The 16,114-nt window shown below is 40.3% G+C and overlaps 1 protein-coding gene across 2 annotated transcripts in view; it reads left to right on the top strand.

Moving 5' to 3' along the window:
* The window catches only part of nkain4 (sodium/potassium transporting ATPase interacting 4), a 61,112-nt gene that overhangs the window by 32,690 nt on the left and 12,308 nt on the right, over positions 1-16,114 (top strand). For both annotated transcript variants that reach the window (XM_014016839.1, XM_014016848.1), the window contains exons 4-5: positions 128-328; positions 11,722-11,782. In XM_014016839.1, coding sequence (XP_013872293.1) covers positions 128-328; positions 11,722-11,782 — 262 coding nt within the window. The remainder of the gene's footprint in view (positions 1-127; positions 329-11,721; positions 11,783-16,114) is intronic.

Genomic DNA, 16,114 nt, shown 5'->3' with positions numbered 1-16,114 from the left:
GTGTGTGTGTGTGTGTGTGTGTGTGTGTGTGTGTGTGTGTGTGTGTGTGTGTGTGTTTGGAACGATATGCACCATAAATAAAAAACACACATCAGACATAGAGGTTAATGCATTTCCTTTCTTCCAGGAGAGCGACCTTTTGACGTTCAACATATCGGCTCACCACTCTTGGTGGAGCGAACACGGTCCCGGCTGCGTGAGGAGAGAGATGCCTCAGACSCCCGGAGTGCGCGCCACCGAGAGCCACTCCTACATCACTGTCATGGGCTGCCTCGTGGACTACCAGTACATTGAGGTCATGCACAGCAGCACGCAGATTCTCGTTGCTGTAAGTACGAGCCAACAGTTCTCCTTTCTGAACGGCACTGACTCCTTCACTTGATGAGACCACACAGGAAGTAGGCTGCGTGATGTAAAACCTTACCTATTTTACAATATGGGGGATTCTGTACAGAAAAAGTGAACATGATGGAAAAGAATGTGATTTTTTTATAAGGTATGGTTTCTTGATCCTCTGGTGTTTAGTCTGTCCCAGGCTTCCTTCCTTTTCCTTTTCTCTGGTCCTGAGTGTAAAAAAAAAGAACAGTTGTTGTGTCTAGCTTGTGATCTGACCTGCCAGCTACTAGCAAATTTGTCAAACACTGGAAAGGCTGCTATTGCTCTTAATGTATGGCTTATAATTAATACTCTAGAGACTTACACATATTCCTGTCTGACCTGCTGCCCTTGACCTTGATAGTTTCAAAGGTACCTCTAGTCACCAGCWTGCAGGAAGAAGAAGGATTTTAAAAACTGCGACTCCGGTAGTATTTTTGATATTTTGTATATGATGAAAGAATTACTAAGCTCAGTTGTAACTCTGCATAGGTACTGATTACTTATCTTAAAAAAATGCAGATACTTTGAAATCTAAATTTAGATTCAGACATTTAAAAGATTTCAGTTTTAGCCTGCACATCCAGAGGTTTGCACCCTGAAAGTTAGGCTAGGGTCACACAGCAGGAAATATCAGCCTAAATCCAATTTCGTTTTCATATTAATTAAGTAAATTGTTTTTGGGGGGACTTCGGTAACTTGGTGGTCAGTGTTGTGGTGTTGTAGTCTTGAGGCTGCAGGTTTCAGCCCAGATTGTATTAGGAAGTGCATCTGATCATAAAACAATTGTCTAATCTTACTATCAAGGATGTGGTTTGGATGAAACCAAGGTGCAGGCAGATACAAGGTGCTTGTGAAAAAACTAAAATAAAAAGCCATCTTGATGGCAAAACTTAAAGGGGGGAAAGAAAAAAACACCAGGAGAGCTCAGGAAAACAAAAGAAGAACCAAGACTGAGACCATACAATGACCTGCTATGGTGGTGGTGGCAGGAAACCGGTTATATGGAGCAGAAGTAACGACGTGTTGGAAACAGCTGACCTAATTGGAGACTGGGAACAGGTGAGATTGGCTGGCTGACTGAGAACCAACACAGAGGGCTTAAAGGAGAAATGACACAGGACTATTAACATGACTGCAACAAACAGTGTTGGGTGGCGCTAATCTAAAAATTAGTTCCACTAGCCCTAAAACACTAACTCAAATATTTAAGTCCCCTAATTCTAAAGCACTAATTCACTGAAAGTTTTAGCAAAAGCTATTTATAAAGCACTAAAATAACCCAGTCAACCCATGAACATTCTTCAACAGACAACATGAGTCACATATTGTCATGTTGCTCTCTTAATACTTATCATTGACATTCCACAGCTGTATTTGGGTTCATGTATTGTCACCTAGTGGATAAGTGACACACATACAACATGTGTGACAGCTTTCACCCTCAGCTGTTAACATTAACATTGATCAATAACATTTATAGACCTCAGTTAGTGCTTCTAAATTTAGCCTATAAATTTAGCAAGAGTTAATCTACTAATAAATTTTAAAATTAGAAAAAGCCCTAAAGCACTAATTAGGAAATTAGTTCCCCTATTAGTGCTTTAAGGGAACTGTGCCCACCACTGGTAACAAAGATCTACATACGAATTACAGAAATTACAATATATAAAAAATAAAAAAAACAGATCACAGAAACTAAGAAAATGAATAAACTAACTAAATTTGAAAAACCGCTGAAGACCATGACACTTACAGTTGACCTTACATGTATTGTCTACTGACTCCTGCAGAAGATATCAGCCAAAAGAACAACTAGGTGTTTTTGAAGTGTACTACTTTTTCAGTAAATCATCGAAGCACAAATGATGCTGTTCCTCTGATCTGTCTCTGCTTTGCTTGGTTCAGAGTGTAATTGCTACAGTCCAGTCTGCTGCAAACAGACCCAAATGTCCCTCACAGGCTGTGGTACAGAGCACAAAATGTCAGTGCAGGACTTGTATAGAAACCAGATGTAAAAAAAAACCTTCTGGTAGAATATTTAAATTCTGTCTCAACATAGACATGTTTTGTGTTGGACAATTTTTTTTAAAGTTGTCTAAAGCATTATGGTGTAACAGGGCCTTTAGGGTAAAGTAAAAAGACTATAGATACTATAGCTATGTGCTGAAATTGAATAATGCCCCTGGAAAAAAAATGCTGTTCACATGGACAGAAGATGCTGAACTTGAATATTTTGGCTGCAGTTTAGTTCATTAAATGCATGATTTTAAAGTCCTTCATAGTGCAGATAGCATTGGGGGGAAAAACAGAAGTCTAAATGTAAAGAAACGGAAGAAAATGAGGTGCAGCTTTTCCTTTTCATACGAGGTTTCAAGGTCACAGAAAAGAGTCCATGAAATATTTAGTTTAGGCTCCGAGGAACGTGTTTCATTAAGATGAGGAATGGGAGTCTGTTGGTCTGTAATGGTGGGATTTCTGGCACTCATCTGCCCAGATTTATCAGGAGCCAAAAGGAAGAAATGTAGAAGTGAAGCATTAGATTAGGTCAAATCAGGCCTGTTTTGYTGCTCCGTCCCGCCGCAGGCAACACTCAGGCAGAAAGTAACTCAACCATTTAAAGGATAAGCTTGAAGTAGGAGCATCGTTTTCTAACTGGGATTTTGAATAATTCATCGCTGAGGAGAATGTTTTTCCTCATCCCTGCCTCCAGTCTTTGTTGGCTTTACTGAATCCAAACATATTTTTAAAGCTGAGCATTTTTTTTACTGCTACGATAACTTGTTGTCTCGTAAGTGTAGCGAGCAGAACTTCTGCCCTTCTCTTTCCCTTGTTTGTGCACCGTTAAATAAAACAGCTGAGCGTAAAGGAAACATCTCCAGTGAGGTGGAGGGAAGATCAGTGTGCGAGATGCGATCATCATTTTTTACATCTGTACACATTACTCTGACACGCTGATGGGAGCAGTGAAACATGCCAAGTGGCTGTCAGTTCCTGCGCGTCTATAAGCCGAAACCCGGCTAATCTTCCATCTAAATATTGTGTCCTTTAACTGAGGATGTGGCTTTGATGCGATTCTATTCCCCAAAAACCTGCGCTGGGTGGAAGCTGATAAGAAGAGGAATTGTAGTCTGTGTCATTCTCGTTCCATTACTCATTTCCTCTGTTTGCATGTTTTCCTCACATCACAATCTCTCAGCTCAGCCTGACTTCCTGTCTCCCTTTTTCCTGCTCAGATCTCACACTTTTTGACCTTCATCCCTATCAAATTTCCACCAACTTTAATAACAAAAGTGACAATGCATCTTTTTTTTGTCTCACTTGCTTTTCACTTCTATGCGTGTGTGTGTGTGAGAGAGAAAACACACCCCCTTGGTTAATTATAGAGGTTATGGGGCTGCTGTGCATTTTGCGAATGTTGCGGTTCGCTTAGTTCAGCAGCATGAAAACAGCATGGTCACCCCACCCATCTTGACATTCACTGGAGGGGGGTCATGGTTCTCTCTTTGATGAGTCCATTAGTCTGTGTTCTGCTTTTAAACCCTCATGCTGAGGAACCATCATCACTGGGCATTAACATGGTTTTCTTCCTATTTTTGTAAAAGCGACAGGGTGAACCTTCTGTAGGGGATCTTTATATCTTTGATGTTCTTTTGTTTGAATTGAAAAAAATTGTATTTTAACAGTCATATTCTAATATTGTTAGAGAACTAATGAATGAAACATGTTAGCAATGACAATTCACTGCATTCTAATGTTTGYGTCTTTCAAATAATTTTATTGTGTGAAGATTAAGAGAATACAGCTTTGAGCAGTTTCTGAGAATGTTGCTGAAAATGTGGAGAAAGAGAAGGAATCCGAGAATAAAGAAATAAATTGTGGATCATTAACAAATGTTTTTTGTGAATATTTTAAAGGTTTTAGTTGTTTCTGCTCTGAGTCCACACTGAAACAGCATTTTAGGARATCAAAAAATATGTATTTTTGAGAACAAGATTCAGAGTGGAAAAAAACAACAGCCCTGAAACACTGCTTTTTAGTCTAGCCAGACCAAATTCAGCCTTTTGAAAATGATGATTTCACAGCCTCACCTCTAATCAAACCTATGACCTGAATGGTCCATTTTGTTGTTGTTGTTGTTGTTGTTGTCGTGCAGTCATGCAAGCGCAATGTGCATGCTCCAAGTCTCGTTTCCTGTTTGTAATGTATTTCTATGGCAGTGTTACAGCGTCACATACAGGCCTGGCAGAGTTACCACAGCATTTTGATTTACTTTCAGTGTTTCTGTGTGGATGAAGAGACTTCTAGAAACTGTACCATTTTTACAAGAATATCTTTACAAATGACAAATCATAAAACTGTTTGGAAAAATTTGTACCGGGCATTAAAGTTCAGTAGGCAAAGATGGCTGTCTGGTAGTGAAAAGTTGTGCCTTACTGTCATTTCAATTAATTTTGTTCTTTTAAACAACTACAGTATACATGTATTTACATGAAGTATTTTTAGCACAATTTATGCAATGCGTCCTACAGGTGGATTATGCACTGGATTGTAAACTGTTTCTTCATTCTTAGATCTTTTGTGAAAGTATTGGGAAAAGAGGGAATACAAGACAAAAAAAGGTGACAGATTGTATTGTTTTCATAATGCATCATTGAGTATGATACTGTGTTGAATATTTCTCAAGACTTTTATGGACAAGCAGATTTACATCTTAATCTAGGAAAATCTTAGTGATTAATTAATTTTTTTTCATTTCATTTGACAGTACTATTTAGCCATTTTTAACTTGTAGGAAAAGGAAAACAAAACAAAAACAACAAAAAAAAAGGACAGAAAAACATACGTTTAAGTAACAAAACAAATCTAAAGTTGTCATATTGTATATTGAACACGTTCTCACTCCCTGCTCAGTCTACGGTCAGGGGCTGGATGTTTAGGGTTAATAGAAGTTAAGTTTAGGGTATGGGTTCATGATTAGGGTTAAGATTACAGTTAGTTGTGCATTTTCTACACTTTTTAAAAATTTGACAATGGTCTCCTCCTCCTTGTTCTTATCTCATCAATAACTGATGCAGAGGGAACCTGACCAAGTTGGGAGTGAGAATATATCTCTATCAAGTTTTCTTTTTAATGTTTTGGCCCAAATAGCATTATTTGCTCTCTGTATTTCAGACTTTGTGCAAAGTGTTAAAATAAAAATGTTTTAATGTAAAGAACAAACAACATTTCTTCATGTGCTCTAACATATAGAGCTCCAGTGTGTTAGTGCACACGTCAGCTTGCATTTGGACCAGAGGTTGGGGGTGGGGGATATAGAGAAGAACAGGTGGACGTGGGCTCCGCAGTCCCTACCTCATCAAGGTTTGTCATTAAGCACGCAGCTGCCCGAACGCACACACACAAACACACACATTTAATTTTCTGCAGAGACCCGCGCTGCCTTATTGCCAGACGGAAAGTCCTGTGTAATTAACCTGCAGGACATCTGCACCACCTCTCTCTCTCCAAAAGTCCTTCTCGCTTCTCTCCCATGTGTTACCTTTTTCCTGGAAATTCTCTTCATTATATTGCCTGCAGCTAGTTTACTCCTGACACTTAGCTACAATCAATATGTGCGTTWATTAGCTTGTAGACTGGCTTACATATCCGTCTCCACCCGTTTATGTTAGTGGCTGCTTACCTGTAGCCAGACGCCTTCTGCAGAATGTTGAAAACACAGTCATTAAGTGAAATCTTATATACATAGAACAATAAAAAGGGTTGCAAGATAATCTTGCATATTGCCTTTGCATTATTAAGATTCAAAAAGCTATTATTTCCTAAAAATTGCACATTTTCAGTTATGTTAGTGGTGTAACAAGACAAAAATGTTCTGGCATTGGGTCAGTCCACACATTTAGTATCACTTTATTTTTTGCAACAGTTTATGTTTCTGCAGCACAACCAGCATTTAAAAACTACATTTTTTTTAGTAAAAATCAAACTGATTAAAGATCTAAATAGTTAGATAAAAGTGCAACCCTGATCACTAAATAGTCACATGTGCAGCGGACTAATTACTGGCCACAGTTAAAGGTACRGCACTTATTAGCCTTCATAATGTTATGTATAAATACAGCGGGTAAAATAAGTATTGAACATGTCAACATTTTTCTCAGTAAATACATTACTAGAGGTGCTAATGACATGAAATTTTCAGCAGATGTCAGTAACAACCCAAGTGATCCATACATACAAAGAAATCAAACCATAAATGTCCAGAAATGAAGTTGTTTGTAATAATGTGGAATGACACAGGGAAAAAGTATTGAACACATGAAGAAAGGGAGGTGTAAAAAGGCATGGAAAGATGACACCAGCTGAACTCTATTAGAAAGCAAGCTGCCCCTTGTCAGTGCAAATTAATATCAGCTGGTTCAGTCCCAAATGATGGCCAGGTATCACACAAGAACCATCTGATGATGGGTAAAAGTAAAGAGCTCTCTCAAGACCTTCACAACCTTATTGTTGCAAAACAYAATGATGGCATCGGTTACAGAAGAATGTCTAAACTTCTGAAGGTTCCAGTGAGCACTGTTGGGGCCATAATTCAGAAGTGGAAAGAACATCATTTCACCATAAACCGACCACGACCAGGTGCTCCTCACAAGATTTCTGACAGAGGAGTGAAAAGAATTATCAGAAGAGTTGTCCAAGAGCCAAGGACCACTTGTGGAGAGCTTCAGAAAGACCTGGAATTAGCAGGTATGTTTGTTTCAAAGAAAACAATAAGTAATGCACTGAACCACCATGGCCTGTATGCACGCTCACCACGCAAGACTCCACTGCTGAAGAAACAGCATGTTGAAGCTCCTTTAAAGTTTGCTGCACAACWTTWATACAAGCCTGTGTAATACTGGGAGAATATAGTCTGGTCAGATGAGACCAACATTGAACTGTTTGGATGCCAGAATACACATCATGTTTGGAGGTCAAATGGCACTGCACATCAGCCCAAAAACACCATACCAACAGTGAAGTTTGGAGGTGGGAACATCATGGTGTGGGGCTGTTTTTTAGCATATGGTACTGGCAAACTTCAAATAATTGAAGGAAGGATGAGTGGAAAAATGGACAGAGACATTATTGATAAAAAAATCTGCTTCCATCTACCAGGATGATGAAGATGAAATGTGGCTGGACATTTCAGCAAGACAATGAGCCCAAACACAAAGCCAAGGAAACTCTCAGTTGGTTTCAGAGAAACAGAAACAGAAAATCTATGGAAAGATCTAAAGATCAGAGTTCATAGAAGAGGTCCACGAAACCTTCAAGATTTGAAGACTGTTTGTGTGGAAGAATGGACCAAAATCACACCTGAGCAATGCATGCCACTAGTTTCTCCATACAGGAGGCGTCTTGAAGCTGTCATTGACAACAAAGGCTTTTGTACAAAGTATTAGATAAATTTCAGTAAGTGTGTCCAATACTTTTTCCCTGTGCCATTCCACATTATTACAAATAACTTCATTTATGGACATTTATGGTCTGATTTCTTTGTATGTGTGGATCACTTGGGTTGTTACCAACATCTGTTGAAAATTTCATGTCATTAGCACATCTAGTAATATATTTACTGAGAAAAATGGTGACGTGTTCAATACTTATTTTACCCGCTATATATGTATGCTCCTAGCCCACAAGCAAGTTAATTTCTCACTTTCTAATAGGACACACCTGACACTTTTTTGATCTTGTTATCTGAGGAAACAGAAAGGAAATAAAGCTGAAATATTAGATAGGTGCGTTAATTTTCTCCACAATTGAAATTCTTTTGTTCCTCTATTTTTGCATACAACCAAGTTTTGTGTCCTTGATTCTGTGTGCTTTTGGCTGCACCGACTGTGCTTCACTCCCACCAGTACAGGAGACGAGAAACAAAAGAAGGGAGTGGTGCCAAATTTCAAAAGGAGTAAACATGGGGAGTCGGACAGAAATATCACAAAGGATATTTTCATATTGCAGAGTTACAGCATTGTGGACTCGTRTCAAGTGACTGATGAAGAGCTGCAGAGAACAAGTAAAAAAACAGACGCATCTGTAAAAGGTGCTTATAAAAAACTGAGATGTGGATTTTATTGTCTTTCTTCAGGAAGTCATACCAACAATTGCCACTTAATATTATGGACTATGMCCTATATTATCTGTGTTCTCCAGCAAAATGCCACCAAGTGGATACTTCTTTGATCTTCCTGTGCATGAGACTAACTTTTGAGCTGTCWGCAGTTTAAAATGAATAAAAGAGAGATGGGAATGATTTCCCATGACCTTTGAGACGCACAATTTTCAAAATCTTTAAACAAAACAGTTTTTTGATTTGACCACAAAGACAATCCTTATTTAAGTCACATCCAGTCATCTGACAATGCCATAATGTGAGTTTACAAAACTGAAGCTGGCATTGTGGAATCCTAGGAAGCTGAGAGTCTTTCTAAAATCAAGTTTTGACATCGTTCTCCTGGACTGTTTTCCCCCTGAAGCTTAATTACAATAACCTGAACCCTCAACATTTCCTCTGACCCTGGTTTGTTGCATTTCCAAGTAGTATATTATGGATCARTACATTCAAAGTAGAATAAGGTTGCTGATATTTATAGCTTCTCTCCAACTCGGTGCAGAAGAAGACAGATGGTCAGATRGCAACTTACAGCACAGGAAAAGAAAACAGAGTTAAACCAATTAAGCAAATCAAACTGCAAACCAGTCATGCGTTTTCTGCACCTTATCAAGTGCCAGAAGCAACGGGTTCAGGAGGGAAACCCAGATATTTCTTTCCCCAGTGATACTCTTCCTAAGGCAGAGGTGTCAAACCCTGGTCCTCAAAGGCCGCTACCCAACATGTTTTCTTGTTTCTTGCTGAAACACACCTGGTTTGCATGAGTGGATGATTAACAGGCTTCTACAGTATTTGAAGAGGTAGGGGAATCACTGATTCAACCTGCGGGGCGTAGGCCATATCTGAGTTCTTTTTCATTGCATCCTGTTTTGGGCCCAGTTTCCTAGATCGCTCCATGTGAGCCCTAGTCTCTTCATCRTTTTCTTTACATCTCTTCTTCAGATGTTCAGCCAGGCTCTGTTTCTTTTACACGAAGGATACCAAAAAACAGCCTGCTGTATGATATCATTGGCAGGCTTTCGCGGAGTATGTCCAATCCATCTTTATTTCTTCCCATCATAACCCTTCGCGTTTAAACCTTTACCCATCCCATGCTCAGTTGTTGTTGATTACTCAGTACAGTAAAGGGTTGTTGGCGCTATACTGTATCTGCCTCCCCTGGGAGGAAGAGATGGATCACTCAGTCAAGCCCCTACCCTTCGACCTGTATTGACTGCCAGTAGCATGGAGCTCCAGTCAACATAACTCTAGGGGTTACTGGGACACACAAATCGTCCCATCACAATCCACAGGACGGATTTTTATTATCTGCATGTCAAACATCATCAGACTTGACCACTGGCAAACTGCAGGTGACTCCCATCCTGCCTGCCAAAAAAATGCAGCCCATTCCATCATTTAAGTTGCCCATCTGTGTCACACATTATTAAAATGAYGATGTTTTTTAAAATTGCTTTCAATTATATCATTGCACACTCGTTCCTTAATAAAGAATGACAATCAATATATTAATTTCTTATTATTACCTAATGGAATCTATTAGGTAATTAAATTAGATTTGCCCATAAATGTTTGGATTAAACAAGAACATCTCCCATAATGACAGGTTCCCAGACAACAGCAAAAAAGGGCTTGATCTTGCATCTTGCTATGGCACAACGTCTTAATTAAACAGAGAATGGTATTTATTCATTTGTAYCTCACCATATTGATGAGACACAAATACTTTGCTGAAAGCTCCTTTTAGCCATAACATTTACCTCTACCTCAGGCACCTTTCTTAAAAATGAAAAGGGCTCTCATGCATAAATATGAACACATCCAGGCACACACTAAACGGAAACAAACCCCACATGGACGCACACACACACACACACACACACACACACACACACACACANAAACAAACCCCACACACACACACACACACACACACACACACACACACACACACACACACAAACACACAGTACGGTCACAAAACAGAGTGAGCCCCTGCTGTTAACACCATCTTGTGTTTGACACTGGCTTTATACATATGCTAATTCACCTCCATTTCACCGCCACTGTAATGGATGGGGTGAGACCAGCAATTAGATATTGAAGAGAAAAAATGTGGTGCGAGAGACGCAAAAAAAAAAAAAAAACCTGAATCTTATCGGGCCAGCACAGAGGTGCCTTTATAATGTTTTAATTATAAAGAAAACATTTAACCTAAATGTCAGATAAATGTTAATAAATATATTCATTGTAATGAAACCAAAATGATAAAGACAACATTTTTGTTTCATTTATAGCTTGATTACAGGAAGGTTTCGGTCGAGTAAATACATCATGGCGCACACATATTACCCTGTTGGCTCGGGTGTTTGTGGACCAAGTGTGTGAGGACGACCGTGTGTCTGACGCTGCTGTAATTGGTGTGGCGYGGTGCCAGAACGAAGGATGGATGTGTGTCTGTTTCTGAGTGGACGGCAGCCATCTGCCGGGGCCACAGGCTGCTCTCGGAGCTGTGACTCTGCCCCACGTGTGTGTGTACTCGCCTTTTTGTGTTTGCTCTGGTGCTGTCTCCTGTGTGAACACACCAACACCCCACATTTAGCCTGCGCCGAATCACAYGGAAACTGTTGAAGGATTGTGATCGTGTAGACTCACGTCTGTGTTCATTTGTGTGAATGTCTGTTAGTAAACTAACTTATGCACAGAGGATGAATTTTATTAAAACCAATGGAGTTACATGTACATTTGAATAACTTTTAGAGTCAACCTGGTTCACAACTAATTAACCTCATGGCTGGAACTCAACCATCACTTCAATATACCAGACATCACAAGCATTCATTTATAGATATATTTATGGATCCTTATATGAGCAGTTGATCACAAAATACTATTTATTCTGTGGAATTTAATTTATAAATTGAAAAAAATGTCTGTTGCATATGATAAGAAAAACATGGCAAGAACAAAGTGTAAAACAATGGCTTTGAAAGGCTGTTTGAGGTCTTTATTTTTATATATTAATTGACATTTAATCGCTTCAGGTGTAGTGCGTTGCATCATCTGCCCACTGGAGGATCTTGGAGCACAAACAGTTTATTTAATTTTTTTCTCACCTGAGGAAAAGCCCACAGGTGTTGCTGCTGGCTCTGTGGAGTCTAACCTCTCTTGTTTCTTTGTGTTCATAGCTCCTGGGCTTCGTGTACGCCTGCTATGTTGTCAGTGCCATCACTGAGGAGGAGGACAGTTGTAAGTGATTTAACACACGCACGCACACACTTGCATCAAACTGAGGAATTTGTATTGACTTGCATTCATTTTTGTAACTGCATCTATGCCTAACTCAGACATTTCCCCCCTAACCATTACTAGYCTTTTCCTAACCCTAACCTTAAGCATAACTCTTTAAACCTAACTAGAGAAGCAGCAGAACTGCTAAAAAAGTGAGGACCAAGATAAAGGTCCTCACTTTGCACAAATGACATCATTTTGTTGGTTATGAATGTTGTCCTCTATATGTAGTATATACAAGTACACACACAAAGTACTGGACTGAAGCCTGGTTCACACTCAGACATGAAACATGCTTGAGTTGAGAAATAAAGAGCTGCATCTTTCTTTGGCTACCCCCCCCCCCCCCACACACACACACCACTCTCACTGCCTCAGTGTCCCCTCTTCTTTCCTCCTCCCCCCACACCAGCTGAGGCCTCACTCCTTTTCCAGGGTCCATTTGTTCCTTCCCAACACCTTCTTCATCTCGTTCTCTTATTTTTTCTTCTTCTTGTACAGTTCTTTCCTCTATTTCCATCTCACGTCCTGTGTGATCCTTACTGTTGCTGTCAGCCTGTTCTTTGCCTTCGTTTATGTTCTCTGGCTTTTGAATGTCTCACGTTTTGGTCTCCTCGTGCCCCATGTTGTGTCGCTTCAGCTGTAGGGTTGGTGTATTGTGTTTTCTTTATTCATCAGACCTGCACCTCCTGCTCCGCTCTTCATTACAAACAATTGCAAGTTTCCTGTTTTTTTTTTTTTTTTCGAGGGGTGGGGGGTCTTTGCAGACATAAAGATTCATTCTCTTCAGTACTTCCTGTTTGTTAAGAACTCCATTTGCACATTGATTTTTGATTCCTGCTAGCCCCCTAAAATGAAACAGAATGAGTAGGAGTTGACTTTTCTTGTTTTCCGTTCATGCACTAACAGGCAGAGAGTGAAGAAAAAATGTGGGGGCAAGATAAAGTCCTGTGAAGATGAGGAAATCAGAGGTGGACACTTGTGATRAATGACCGAGCCTGCTGTGACCTCGCAGACAGCAGGTCAGGGGTCATGTTTGAGGTTAGCCAATCAGAGGACAGGAAACACTTGGTCTAAAATCAGTGGTGATCGTGTGTATCATTCTGCAGCGAGCCTCCAGGTTCAATTACTGTGCAGGACGTAGTGGCTTCACACATAAAGATGAGGCGTTGGTAATTAAATAAAGACCAGASTGGCACTTTGTGCGGATTAGTTATGGTTGTAACTAACATTCACTTGCCCTGATGAATACTTGTCAGTTATTTCAGGAACACGCCAGTGACTGTGACATCGGATCTCTAGTTTTATATTAGGATTCTGTCGACTCAGAGTGTTTGGATGTRGTCAGATAAAATATCCATTATTATTCATCCACAGATCCTTATTTAAAAGAGACATATAGTGCTAAATCCTTCTTTTTTTTACATTTAAATCATTCAGTTGGGGCCTGTATAAAGTGGATCTACAATTCTTTGGTCTGAATTCCTCCTTATTGTAACTTTACCAGCCCTTCTTTCACCCCTTTTCTACGGTGTGTCTCAGATCAACTCATTTTAAGGCTGTCTCTTTGAATGCAAACGTTGCGTTTCATACCTSGCCCACCCCTCCAGTTTCCAGAGTGTTCCATTCTAGTTTCATAGAGGGGTTTACGACTATATAGCAGTGCAGAAACATTTTATTTACAAATTAATTAAAAGAAGACTTGTCCATTCAGCCTTWCATGTTTGAATCGGAGTCTGACCCGGAGCCAGAGGAGAATGAAGACGACCAAATTGTAGTTGGTAATTCCTGACCTTTTTTGACAGTTCTGTTGCAAATACTGTGATTCAACAGTTCAGAAAACGTCATTGAAAATAGAAAAAAAATGGATTAGGTTGAAAAAATGACCCAAACAGAATATAAGATATCTACGCAGCACCAGGTAAGACTAAAGGGCTCGACACACGGGAGGCGACGTCGCTCGCTCTCCATTCATTTCCTATGGAGCCTGTGCGGTGAGGCGACAATCGCTTGCCCTCCTCCAGCTAAGCGAACGGCGAAAATAATGCATGTGAAATTTCACGCTCGTACACGTAGACGTGCACACGCGAGCTTGCGACGCAACATATGAAAGTTGAAAATGTTCAACTTTTGTTGCTGTCGCTTAGCGTACAACCAATCAGTGAGGGTTTCATTGACTGACCAATGAGAGGAGAGTATGCTACACACTGCCGTTAGCTAACACTTTCACCAAGTGATTACTAAAAAGCTTTGTGGGAATTTATTGGCACCAGGGTGAAGTTTATGGTAAGTTTTTCCTCATAAAACTGTATCTTGATGTGTGTTTGTTTTTCAATATCATTAGCATCGCAATATTTTTTTAGTTTACAYGTCCGTAATGCACATCCGCCTTCAGAGTCAAGAACCAATCAAATTTTGTGAAGACAAGGGACCTGAGAGCGCGATTCGCAACGCTGCTGTCGCTATCGYRTCCCGTGTGTCGGGTTTCACCCTGGCTGCGATGACGGCCGTTAATCGCTGTAGTTTGTCGCTGCCCGTGTGTCGAGCCCTTGAAAGTCCCTATTTAAACTAAAGTGACTACGATAGTTTGGCCCAGCAGAATAAGAAGCAGTCCTTTAATCAAAGAGTCAGGAGTTCGATCCCCAGCTCCTGTAGAGTAATGAAGTGGCCTGATGATAAACACCTGTTAATCATTTTTAGATGCCCCTAGGATGCTTGTTATTAGTGAGATATGATTAAGTGCTGCATAAAATGTGTAAAATATAAAACAGAAAAGGCATGGTGTGAAGTGCGAGTGAGAAACACTGTAAAGTGCTTTGGAAAAGACAAAAAGGTGGAAATATTGAGTTCATTTTGCTGATTACTTTCAACACATACAGTACACGATCTCTAAGTTCTCTCACTCATTCATTGTCAAACTAAAGCCACGAGGAGTGCATTGCATTTATCTTGTGGCAGCCTGTTTTGCGATGTGTTTTTCTATGTGTGTTCCATAAACCAGTATTACAGAAATCCACACTGTTCCTAGAGGGTCACATACCAGAGACTTACAGGCTGTGAGTGGTCAGCACCACCACCCAGCTGCCCCACCCTTCAGCTCTGGAGACCATGTAATCACCAGTGAACTGTAAATAATCCCTGGTAGGCAACGCTGTTCCAGTCAAAGTCAAAAACAGGCTTTTTCTTGAATAGCATTTTTTTCTTTCTTTTTTATGCATGACCAGTGAGCTTTGTTGAGCCCCTGTGTGAACCGCCGGCTTGTTTGTTCCAAAAAAAAAAAAGGCAACTGCGTGTCATTCATTCTGGAATTAAAAAAAGCAACAACCCAAAGCTGAAGGTGAAAACAGAACATGGTGTGATTTTTATTGGTTTTAATTATCCTGTAGTTTCTCCTCTGATCCTGGCTGAGCCAAAGTGAAAAGCTGGCAACACTGCTTCCCAGTGCCAGCTCTTTGTTATTGTAATCAGCCCTTTGCTTGCACATGAATATTTGCTCATGCAGACACAGGTGCATACAGACACACACACACACACACACACACACACAGAGCGGGAGAACAAAAAAGACCAGCCAAGGCACTTTTCTGCTCTCATTTTCTTCTCTCATTTGATGTGCACATTAAAGCAGATCTCTGCGCTGAGCTGCCTGACTGCCTCGGCGCCTCTCCATCTTCCTCCTCTCTACACCTTCTCCCTCGCTTGCGTCACTTTCATTTCTACACTTCTGCGTCTTCACAGGGAGATGCAACGTTCTAAAGTCAAAATCCAATTCTAGCCTGGCTAAAGAAACCGGTCTTCTCTCTCTCTCTCTCTCTCTCTCTCTCTCTCTGTTGGTTTCCTCGTCTCTGGTTTCAGAGCTTTAACGAGGCGTGCCTGTAAAAAAATAAAATAAAATAAATAAAAGTTATCGGCCTCTGGTCACTTGTTATATCAGCCTCATTAACCACCTCACTGGTCAATAAATCTGACTGCACCTCACTAAGAGAGGAAAGGTGAAAAAGAAGCCTTGAGGGTGGGGTGGTGGAGAGATTGGATAGAATGAGGGGAGAAAATGAAATGAGGGGTAGACGAGGGGAGCGGAGGGAGGTGTTGGAAATGAGGCAATATTCAGGTAAAAAAATAAAAAAACAAGACAAGATGAGCATGTTGTGAAAAAGAGATAAAACAGGAATTCTTCTCACTCTGCTCACTCTCCAGGGAGAAGCCCGAGTTATATTTGAGTGCTCAGGCTTGAGTTAAAGATAACAGGATGAAACACACACACACACACACACACACACACACACACAC

Source organism: Austrofundulus limnaeus, unplaced genomic scaffold (genome assembly GCF_001266775.1).
Source record: "Austrofundulus limnaeus strain Quisiro unplaced genomic scaffold, Austrofundulus_limnaeus-1.0 Scaffold3, whole genome shotgun sequence".
Classification (NCBI taxonomy): Eukaryota; Metazoa; Chordata; class Actinopteri; order Cyprinodontiformes; family Rivulidae; genus Austrofundulus; species Austrofundulus limnaeus.
This window is presented reverse-complemented; position numbering and strand designations above follow the sequence as displayed.